This window comes from Scyliorhinus canicula, chromosome 13 (assembly GCF_902713615.1).
Source record: "Scyliorhinus canicula chromosome 13, sScyCan1.1, whole genome shotgun sequence".
Lineage (NCBI taxonomy): Eukaryota > Metazoa > Chordata > Chondrichthyes > Carcharhiniformes > Scyliorhinidae > Scyliorhinus > Scyliorhinus canicula.
The window spans coordinates 12,664,240-12,676,722 of NC_052158.1; the positions used below are offsets into that span (position 1 = coordinate 12,664,240).

The 12,483-nt window shown below is 44.9% G+C and overlaps 1 protein-coding gene across 1 annotated transcript in view; it reads right to left on the bottom strand.

Annotated features, from left to right (window-relative positions):
* LOC119976752 (complement factor B-like) overlaps positions 1–12,189 on the bottom strand; it is a 62,966-nt gene extending 50,777 nt beyond the window's left edge. The window contains exons 1-3 of the mRNA XM_038817488.1: positions 12,085–12,189; positions 5,750–5,971; positions 4,291–4,473 (exon numbers count right to left, since the gene is read on the bottom strand). Coding sequence (XP_038673416.1) covers positions 4,291–4,473; positions 5,750–5,971; positions 12,085–12,145 — 466 coding nt within the window. The 5' untranslated portion in view covers positions 12,146–12,189. The remainder of the gene's footprint in view (positions 1–4,290; positions 4,474–5,749; positions 5,972–12,084) is intronic.
* Positions 12,190–12,483: the final 294 nt, after the last annotated feature.

The window sequence follows — 12,483 nt, forward strand, 5'->3', positions numbered from 1 at the left end:
GGAAGTAAGGCCATTCGGCCCATCGAGTCCACTCCGCCATTCAATCATGGCTGATGGGCATTTCAACTCCACCTACCAGCATTCTCCGCGTAGCCCTTAATTCCTCGCGACATCAAGAATTTATCTATCTCTGCCTTGAAGCCATTTAGCGTTCCGGCCTCCACTGCACTCCGCGGCAATGAATTCCACAGGCCTACCACTCTCTGGCTGAAGAAATGTCTCCGCATTTCTGTTCTGAATTTACCCCCTCTAATTCTAAGGTTGTGCCCACGGGTCCTCGTCTCCTCGCCTAACGGAAACAGTTTCTTTGCGTCCACCCTTTCTAAGCCATGTATTATCTTGTAAGTTTCTATTAGATCTCCCCTTAACCTTCTAAACTCCAATGAATACAATCCCAGGATCCTCAGCCGTTCATCATATGTTAGACCCGCCATTCCAGGGATCATCCGTGTGAATCTCCGCTGGACACGCTCCAGTGCCAGTATGTCCTTCCTGAGATGTGGGGCACATGGCTTCATTATACATCACACAGCTCCAATATATATCTCACAGCTCCATTATACACCACATGGCTTCATTATACATCACACAGCTCCAATATATATCTCACAGCTCCATTATACATCACATGGCTTCATTATACACCACACAGCTCCATTATACACCACACAGCTCCAATATACACCACACAGCTCCATTATACACCACACAGCTCCATTATATACCACACAGCTCCATTATACACCACACAGCTCCAATATACATCACACAGCTCCAATATACACCACACAGCTCCAATATACATCACACAGCTCCATTATACACCACACAGCTCCAATATACATCACACAGCTCCAATATACACCACACAGCTCCAATATACATCACACAGCTCCATTATACACCACACAGCTCCATTATACACCACACAGCTCCATTGTACATCTCAGCTCCATTATACACCACACAGCTCCATTATACACCACACAGCTCCATTATACATCACACAGCTCCATTATACACCACACAGCTCCATTATACATCACACAGCTCCATTATACACCACACAGCTCCATTATACACCACACAGCTCCATTGTACATCTCAGCTCCATTATACACCACACAGCTCCATTATACACCACACAGCTCCATTATACACCACACAGCTCCATTGTACATCTCAGCTCCAATATACACCACACAGCTCCATTATACACCACACAGCTCCATTGTACATCTCAGCTCCATTATATATCACAGCTCCAATATACATCACACAGCTCCAATATACATCACACAGCTCCAATATACATCACACAGCTCCAATATACATGGCACAACTCCATTATACACCACACAGCTCCATTATACATCACAGAGCTCCAATATTCATCACACAGCTCCAATATACATGACACAACTCCATTATACACCACACAGCTCCAATATACACCACACAGCTCCATTATACATCACACAGCTCCAATATACACCACACAGCTCCATTATACATCACAGAGCTCCAATATTCATCACACAGCTCCATTATACATCACACAGCTCCATTATACATCACACAGCTCCAATGTACATCACACAGCTCCATTATACATCACACAGCTCCAATGTACATCACACAGCTCCAATGTACATCTCACAGCTCCATTATACATCACACAGCTTTATTGTACATCACACAGCTCCATTATATATCACACAGCTCCATTATACACCACACAGCTCCAATATACATCACACAGCTCCATTATACACCACACAGCTCCATTATACACCACACAGCTCCAATATACATCACACAGCTCCAATATACATCACACATCTCCATTATACATCACACAGCTCCATTATACATCACACAGCTCCATTATACACCACACAGCTCCATTATACACCACACAACTCCATTATACACCACACAGCTCCAATATATATCACACAGCTCTATTATACACCACACAGCTCCCATAAACATTGCACACTCCAATAAGCATCACACAGCTCCAATAAACATCACACAGCTCCAATAAACATCACACAGCTCCAATAAACATCACACAGCTCCGATAAACATCACACAGCTCCAATATACATCACACAGCTCCCATATACATCACACAGCTCCAATAAACATCATACAGCTCCAATAAACATCACACAGCTCCAATATACATCACACAGCTCCATTATACACCACACAGCTCCATTATACATCACACAGCTCCAATATACATCACACAGCTCCATTATACACCACACAGCTCCATTATACACCACACACCTCCAATATATATCACACAGCTCCATTATACACCACACAGCTCCATTATACATCATACAGCTCCATTATACACCATACAGCTCCATTATACACCACACACCTCCAATATATATCACACAGCTCCATTATACACCACACAGCTCCAATATATATCACACAGCTCCATTATACACCACACAGCTCCCATAAACATTGCACACTCCAATAAGCATCACACAGCTCCAATAAACATCACACAGCTCCAATAAACATCACACAACTCCCATATACATCACACAGCTCCCATATACATCACACAGCTCCAATAAACATCATACAGCTCCAATAAACATCACACAGCTCCAATATACATCACACAGCTCCATTATACACCACACAGCTCCATTATACATCACACAGCTCCATTATACATCACACAGCTCCATTATACACCACACAGCTCCATTATACATCATACAGCTCCAATATACATCACACAGCTCCAATATACATCACACAGCTCCCATATACATCACACAGCTCCAATAAACATCACACAGCTCCAATATGCATCACATACCTCCAATATACATCACGCAGCTCCTATATACATTATGCAGCTCCAATACACATCACACAGTTCGGGAGGGAGGTCTGTGATTTTGACCCAGCGACAGTGAAGGAACGGGCAATATATTTCCAAATTAGGGTGGAACCCGAGTGAATAGGACAAAGAACGATGCAGTTTCTTAACCAATCAGGTTGAAGGGTTGTGAGGTAAATAGTGAAATGTTTCAGAAGGAAATATAAATTAGGATGTGTGTATTCAAAATTAAATCAGTTAGAGGAAGATAAAATAAAGAGAGCAGAGGGCAGATTGCAGAAAGCCAGAGGGAAAGTCGATGAAAACGGACAGTGAAGAGAAATTCCACATTAAATTTGACATTTTGAATCTACCCATCATCAATTAAAAACTAATGCAAGGTGGGAGGGGGGGCAAGGTAGCACAGTGGTTAGCACAGTTGCTTCACAGCTCCAGGGTCCCAGGTTCGATTCCCGGCTTGGGTAACTGTCTGTGCGCAGTCTGCACGTTCTCCCCGTGTGTGCGTGGGTTTCCTCCGTGTGCTCCGGTTTCCTCCCACAGTCCAAAGATGTGCAGGTTAGATGGATTGGCCACGATAAGTTGCCCTTAATGCCCAGAAAGGTTAGGTGGGGTTACTGGGTTACAGGGATAGGGTGGAGGTGTGGGCTTAGGTCGGGTGCTCTTTCCAAGGGCCGGCAGACTCGATGGGCCGAATGGCTCCTTCTGCACTGTAAATTCTATGATTCCATGACTCCACATTTACAATAGTTACTTCTCAATGTCAGAAAGGTTCGTTGGCAGCTCTTAACTGTTCTCATGTTGTTCCAAGGGGATTTAAGATGTAACGAGCAACCTACAGTGAGTTAAGTTTGTATCTTCTCTACAAATATAAGAACTCCAAACCCATCCCAGAGCATTTTTTTGTGAAACTAATCGTGTAGCAGCATATCACAGAATCATAGAATCCCAATGGCAAAGGTCATTCGGTCCATCGAGTCTGCATCCCTCCCCCTGAAAGATGCCCTTCCTATACCCACTCCCCCACCCTATCCCACCAACTTCACCTAACCTGTGGACACTAAGGGGCAATTTAGCACAGCCAATCCACCTAATCTGCACATCTCTGGACTGTGGGAGGAAACCGGAGCACCCGGAGGAGACCCATGCAGACATGGGGAGAACGTGCAAACTCCACAGAGACAGTCACACAAGGCCGGAATTGAACCCAGGTTCCTGGCGCTGTGAGGCAGCAGTACTAACCACTATGCCAGTGTCATTAACCACACAACGTCCCGTAGCCTGAACTGGCAACACTTGTTCACGGCGATCTTGACAGCAATGTCACTCTAGCACACAGACAACCTGCTTCCTGAGTTCAACCTCAACATTCCGAGACAGCCACACTCTTGCGAGCTAACATTACTCACATCCATCCTCGCACAAAGCTGTGCTCCCGTTCCATCTCCCGTTAATCAAGCAGGTTCTGCTCTCTGAGCCCAGCAGTTGGTACCCATCATCGCACTCAAAGTTGACAGAGTCTCCGGCGACATACGAAACGCTATTTGGAAAGAATGTTCCTTGCTCGATCGAAGGCTTTGGGCACTTGAATGCTGTAAATAAAACGGCTTTTGAAATTGATTGACCGAGGATGTGAAGCCCAGGAACAGGCCCAACAGATTGATACTGGTGTTCCATACCAACGTCAGCCCACTCCAATGACCACATGCCCACCTCCAAACCTCCCGTTGAGCAAGTCCATGCTCTCTGCCTAGCCCATTCTACTTGGCAACAAATATCAAATCCCCACCACTCACTGTGCAAGTAAATTATTTCTAAATTTTTAATTTGATCATAGTGGCCATCTTATATTATTCCCCCTTGTTCTGATCTCAGTCACAAATGGAAAAGGGTTTTCCACACCCACACTATTGAACCCACTATTGAACCCAAGTGCTGCCGAAGGAACCTTGGTGAGTTACTGCAGTGCATCCTGTAGGTGGTACACATGCCTGCAACTGTTCGTCGGTGGTGGAGGGAGTGAATGTCTGTGGAAGGGATGCCAATCAAGTGGGCTGCTTTGTCCTGGATGGTGTTGAGCTTCTTGAGTGTTGCTAAAGCTGCACTCATTCAGGCAAGTGGAGAGTATTCCATCACACTCCTGACTTGTGCCTTGTAGATGGTGCAAGGCACTGCTGAGTCAGAAGGTGAGTTACTTGCTGCAGGATTCCTGCTCTCGTCATCATAGTATCTATACAGCTCAACCAATTCAGTTTCTGGTAAATGCTAATCTCTTGGATGTTGATTGTTGGGGATGCACTGATGGTAACGCCATTGAATGTTGTGTGGCAATCATTAGACCCTCTTTTGTTGGAGATGGTCATTGGCTGGAACTTGCATGGTGTTAAAGTTATTTTTCCACTTGTCAGCCCAAACCTGGATATTGTCCAGGTATTGCTGCATTTGGACTGGTTCATTACCTGAGGAGTGGTGAATGGTGCTGGACATTGTGCAAATATCCGCAAACACCCCCACTTCTGACCTTATGTTGGAAGGAAGGTCATTGATGAAGCAGTTGAAGATGGTTGGGCCTAAGATGCTATCCTGAGGCATCATTGATCCTGCAATGATGTCCTGGAGCTAAGGTGATTGACCTCCAACCACCACAACCATCTTCCTTTGTGCCAGTTATGACTCCAACCAGTGGAGAGTTTCCCCTCTGATTCCCATTGATTCCAATTTTGCTCGAGCTCCATGAAGCCATACTCTGTCAAATGCTGCCTTGATACCAAGGGTAGTCACTCTCCCTATTTCACAGTATAAAGCAAATAGTCCATCATTTTTGTAAAGTGGCGAGAATCACAGAGAAAACAAAACAGAGAATTTCACCTCTGCATTCAGCATTTCGAATAATTTGTCGGCGGGGATTTCTCATCAAACTCCATTTGCCGTTTGTCCAGCATGTCCGGCTTGACACAGGATAAGGGTAAAAGCCGAGCGGACAAATGTACTTCACGATGCTCCCGACGACCCCACCTTTAGAAAGTGCGATTGTCCCACCATTGATGGTAATGTTGAGGTCACAACTGGCACCATTGTGTATATTTTCATCTAGGAATCAGAGAGTGGAAATCAGACAGGAAATCATAATGTTCTCAGAAATCCTCAAAGTGGGAAGATTTGGATTTGCGTTAAGGTGTGAATTTGCTTTTAGATCTCTGAAGCAGACTCACTGGAACATGTTGCTGAGTGAATGCATCCGTATGCTTGTGTCTGAGTGCATATGTGTGAACTTTAGTGTTTGAGTGTGTGAGTGAGTCAGTGAGCAAGTGAGTGAGTGAGTGAGTGAGCAAGTGAGCGTGTTACTGAGGAACATGGAGCACAAGTAGAGCAAGTGAGCAGGTGTTCATATGTGTTGCACACATACAATCACACACATGGACTCACACACTGAGAACTGCATATATACACTCAGACACAAGGATAATGATGCATTCAGACACACACGTACTGACACAGCCACCCATATATATACTCAGACACAAGGATAATGATGCACTCAGACACACACACGTACTGACACAGCCACCCATATATATACTCAGACACAAGGATAATGATGCACTCAGACACACACACGTACTGACACAGCTGCACATATACACTCAGACACATACACTCACTTACTCACTCACACCCTCAAACTCTGAAGGTCACTCACTCAGACACACAAACTCACACTGACACAGCTACACATATACACTGTCATGTGAGAGTAACTTTAAGAAATGGGTGTTTGTAAAATAGCTGTAGTGGGTGTACCTTTAAGAAATGGGTGTTTGTTGGATGGCTGCAGTGATGTCAGAGAATGGGTGGAGCTGGGCTGTCTGTCTGCTTTTACTTTTGCTTTTTGCTGTCTGCTACAGGTTGTGTTTTTAGTTTTGTTTAGAGAGCTGGATAGCTGCAGTCACAGCAAGAAGGTCTATTAGTCTCTCTCTCGAAAGACTGCCTCCAGATCCCTTGGTGATTTACCATTTAATAATGTTTCTGTAGAGAAGTTAAAACCGATGTCTTTCTATAAAAAAGTTTTGTTTTTGTCTCATGGATGTTGCAAGGAAAGATTAAGAGTTACTGATAGAGTACTGTATTCTTTGGTGGGATTTATTGGTATTGATAGTTGTTAAGATGTTTAATGTGGGTTTATAAAGTGTTAATTGGTTTCATAAATAAACATTGTTTTAATTTAAAAGTACTGTAGATTTCTGTTGCATCACATCTATAAAGTAGTCCCATGTGTTCCCATAACCACAATCTATTAAAAGTTGTGGGTCAGGTGAATTCCATGATACACTTTGGGGTTCTCACAACCCTGTCCCATAACAAATTGGGGGCTTGTCCGGGATAAAAGTCTATCTATTGGATTGGCTTAGTGAACTTAAAGGCAGTGAGGGGTGAGCATCTTGTGGGTGCTTTTCAGGTGTGGTATTCCAGTTTAAGTAGGGAGTGTGTTGTGGACAATGGCTCTTTCAGAGGCTCTGAAGTTTTTGGGGTGGAGATGGTCACACACAGTACCTTACGAACAGAGACTAAAAATAGACTTTTAGACCTGGCAAAAACATTGCAGTTAACATTACCTGACAGAATATGAAAAGAAGAGGTACTTACCGTTGTAGCTGAGCATTTAAAATTGCCTGAGGTACAGTCTGACTCATTGGAAATGCCAAATATCCAATTGCAGATTAAGCAACTTGAACATGAAAAAGAATTAAAGCAGCTTGAATATGCAATGAGAAAAAGAGAGAGAAAGGGAGATACAGATCAGGGGAATAGAAAAGGAGAGAGAAGAAAGAAACAAAGAAAGAATAGCCCTAGCAGAACAAACAGAAAGAGAAAGGGAGGTACAGATCAGGGAAAAAGAAAAAGAGGGAGAGGAAAGGGAAAAAGAGAGAGTTTGAACTTCAGAAAATGGCCATGAAACATGAAAGTCAGTTAAAGTTGGCGGACGTAAAGGGAAACGTACAGTTGTAGGATAGTGATGAGGATTTACTAAGATGAGTGGTAAAGTGAAAAGTGCAGAGGATACTGGAAGTCTGCAGAGGGATTTGGATAGGTTAAGTGAATGGGCCCGGGTCTGGCAGATGGAATACAATGTTGACAAATGTGAGGTTATCCATTTTGGTAGGAATAACAGCAAACGGGATTATTATTTAAACGATAAAATATTAAAGCATGCCGCTGTTCAGAGAGACTTGGGTGTGCTAGTGCATGAGTCACAGAAGGTTGGTTTACAAGTGCAACAGGTGATTAAGAAGGCAAATGGAATTTTGTCCTTCATTGCTAGAGGGATGGAGTTTAAGACTAGGGAGGTTATGTTGCAATTGTATAAGGTGTTAGTGCGGCCACACCTGGAGTATTGTGTTCAGTTTTGGTCTCCTTACTTGAGAAAGGACGTACTGGCGCTGGAGGGTGTGCAGAGGAGGTTCACTAGGTTAATCCCAGAGCTGAAGGGGTTGGATTATGAGGAGAGGTTGAGTAGACTAGGACTGTACTCGTTGGAATTTAGAAGGATGAGGGGTGATCTTATAGAAACATTTAAAATTATGAAGGGAATAGATAGGATAGATGCGGGCAGGTTGTTTCCACTGGCGGGTGACAGCAGAACTAGGGGGCATAGCCTCAAAATAAGGGGAAGTAGATTTAGGACTGAGTTTAGGAGGAACTTCTTCACCGAAAGGGTTGTGAATCTATGGAATTCCTTGCCCAGTGAAGCAGTTGAGGCTCCTTCATTACATGTTTTTAAGGTAAAGATCGATAGTTTTTTGAAGAATAAAGGGATTAAGGGTAATGGTGTTCGGGCCGGAAAGTGGAGCTGAATCCACAAAAGATCAGCCATGATCTAATTGAATGGCGGAGCAGGCTTGAGGGGCCAGATGGCCTACTCCTGCTCCTAGTTCTTATGTTCTTATGTTCTTATGTTCTTATGATAGTGAGAAAGAGCGTCATAGTCGAAGGCTTGTTGGGGATCTATTTAAATATATCCAAGCATTGCCAAGGTTTGATGAGAAGGAGGTAGAAGCTTTTTTCATTTCATTTGAGAACTTGGCTAAACAAATTAAATGGCCACCGGACATGTGGGTATTACTGATTCAAACAAAGCTGGTAGGTAGGGCTAATGAAGTGTTTGCATCATTACCGGAGGAGGTATCTGGGAGAATGAGGAGGTGAAAAAATACATCTTGGGTGCATATGAACTAGTGCCTGAAGCCTACAGACAAAGGTTTAGACATTTAAGGAAATAACCTGGTGAAACATACATGGAGTTTGAAAGGATTAAACAGAGTAATTTTGATAGGTGGATAAGAGCTTTGAAAATAGACCAAACATATGAAGCTCAATGGGCGCGATTCTCCGCTCCCGGGAAAAATCCTGAAGGCCGTTGTGAAACTCGGCCGAGTTTCACGACGGCCTCGGAGCCCGTTCCTCTCACCGAATTCACCCCCACCCGAGGGACTAGGAGCGGCGCTCCGTTATTCTCGGCCGCCGGGCCTTGACGCTTGCGTAAAGGCGGCGCACCGAGAATGACGCTACGGCGGCGTCTATGTGACGTCAGCCGCGCATGCGCAGGTTGGCCGGCTCCAACCCGCACATGTGCGGCTGACATCACGACAGCTGACAGCTCGAACCCGCGCATGCGTGGTGGCCATCTTTCCCCTCAGCCGCCCCGCAAGACGTGGTGACTTGATCTTGCGGGGCAGCGGAGGGGAAATAGTGCGTCAGATTGAGACGCCGGCCTGACGAGCGGTGGGCACCGATCGCGGGCCTGTCCCCTCTCGAGCACAGTCGTGGTGCTCATTCCCCACCAGGCCCCCTACAAGTCCCAAAATGGGCATCTCACGGCGATTTCACGACGGCAGCGACCAGGTGTTGTTGCCGCCGTCGTGAAACGGTCACGAACGGCAGGCCGCTCGGCCCATGCGGGTCGGAGGTTAGCAGCAGAAATGCCAGATGATTATGAATAAGTTCATAAATCAAAGGTTGGTTTCCGTCATCAGTTTCAGCCTGTGAGGGACAGAAACTGGGGAAAAGATAACTACTCAAGTGGTAGAGGTAAAGAAGATTGGATGGAAGATAATAAGGAGAGTGTACCCCAGAATAAAAAGGAAATCCAGGAGGGTGGAAGAGACATGAAAAGTTTCAAATATTTTCACTGTAATAAACTAGGCCATGTAAAGTCACAGTCTTGGTGGTTGAAGAAAAGCACTGGGAAGGCTGATGTGGTAAAACAGGATAAGACAGTGGGGTTTGTTAAAGTGGAAAAGGAAATCCCAAGTGAAGCGAAGGAGGTGCAAAAGATTGTACAGTCTGATCAAGAGGTAATTGATAAGGAGGTACCAGACCTCTTTAAAGAACTTACTTGTGTGGGTAGTTTAGTCATGTGTACCAGAAGGAGCAGGTAAAGAAGTCACAATTTCAAGAGATACGGCAGCTAGTCAATCTTTAATAGTAAGAGATGAGGAGTTATGTAGTTTGGGAAGAATGTTGCCAGAAAAGATGGTAATATGTGGAATTCAGGGTGAGAAGAGTAGTGTTCCATTATATAAGGTAAGGTTGGAAAGTCCAGTGAAGAGCGGTGAAGTGGTAGCGGGAGTAATATCTTGTCCAGGAATACAGTTTATCTTGGGTGGTGATTGTGTACTGAGGGATATGGAGGGAGGGAGTGAGGGCAGTGATTGTTTACTGAAGGGTATGGGCATAGGGAGTGAGGGTGCTAATAAATAATTGAGTGATATGGAGGGAGAGATGACGGTGGAACGTATTTACTGAGGGATATGGAGTGTGGTGATTGTTTACTGAGGGATATGGACGGAGGGAATGAGGGTGATGAAATTTTACTGAGGGAAATGGAAGGAAGGAGTGAGGGTGGAGATTATTTACTGAGGGATATGGTGTGAGGGTGGTGATTGTTTGCTGAGGGATATGGGGAGAGGAAGTGTGGATGGTGATTGTTTACTCGAGCGAGATGGAAGGATGGAGTGAGGCTGATAATTATTCACTGAGGAATTTGGAGGGAGTGATGCCGGGGATTGTTTTCTGAGGGATTCTGAGGGTGAGAGTAAGGCTGGTGATTGTTTACTGAGGGATTCTGAGGGAGGGTGTGAGGCTGGGGATTGTTTACTGAAGGACATGGAGGGTGGAGTGAGGGTGGAGGTTGTTTACTGGGGGATGGGAATAACCGGTTGACAGGTTATAAGGAGGTTTTTTTTTAGTTGATCGGGAAATTTGTGAACCACCGACTCAAACAAAATGGCCCCAGAGATTTGTCGGATGATTATAAATGTGAGGAAAGATTGGACAGGCTGATGCAATCTCACCTGGAAAAGAGAAGGCTGAGGGGTAAATTGTTTACCGTTTTTAAAAGTAAGGAAGGCCCCGAGTCACTGTTGATGTGGACTTTGCACATTCTCCCCATTTCCACCCGGGTCTCAGCCCCACAGTTCAAAGATGTGCAGGGTAGGTAGGATTGGCCACGCTGAATTGCCCCTTAATTGGAAACATTTTTAAAATATATATTTAGAGTACCCAAGTCATTTTTCCAATTAAGGGGCAATTTAGCGTGGCCAATCCACCAACCCTGCACATCTTTGGGTTGTGGGGGTGAAACCCACACAAACACAGGGAGAATGTGCAAACTCCACACGGGCAGTGACCCAGAGCTGGGATCGAACCTGAGACCTCGGCGCCGTGAGGCGGCAGCACTAACCACTGCCCCACCGTACAGCCCGCATTGGAAACATTTTTTTAAAATTTAAAAATAAAAAAAATCCTTCTACACACAGAGAGTTGTGAGGATGCGGAACTCGCTGCCACACGGAGTGGTTGGGATGAATCGTATAGATGTATCTAAGGAGGGGGGCTGGATAAACAAATGAGGTGAAAAGGAATAGGGTGAGGTGAAGAATGCCTGGGAGGAGGCTGGTGTGGAGAGGATTAATACTGGGGTGGAGCTGAGTGCTTCTGTGCTGTGAATCCTGTGTAATTCTGTGCCACAGAGAGGAGTATTATCAGGGCACCACCAGCCAGTCTTCCCTTGCTTAACCCACACCAGCCCAGACACATAACAAACCAGTCGGCCGATCTCTGCTCACTGTCCTTGCACCATCTGCAGCCTTTTCCATTGGTAATCGCGTGACTTCCTGTTAGTTTGATTTGGAGGGTTTACTTACCCTGGTAAGCAGTCCCAAGAAAGACAAAGAGGATCAAATAAGCAATCCTGACCAGTCCCATTTCACTCCCGCCACAGTATAGTTTCCACTTGGATTTAGATGGACAGAGTCCTTCAGGATGATTAATGAATGACTTTCCAGTCAATGCCAGTGTAAATAAGGACAGCCTGATCAATGGGGTTATTTAATAGAGAACATTTTCTATAACTTCACTGCAATCGCTCATGTTGTCCCAGGTATGTAACACTGTTAATTGGCTATGTTGTTTCATCAATCTTCCAGTAAATAGAGCAAGTTAAACAACTCAGATTGACATGGCTGGAGCTGTGTAGTACCTATAAGAGGTAGGAGATATCGACCTTTAGGCCCATTGAGTCTGCTCCGTCACTCAATGAGATC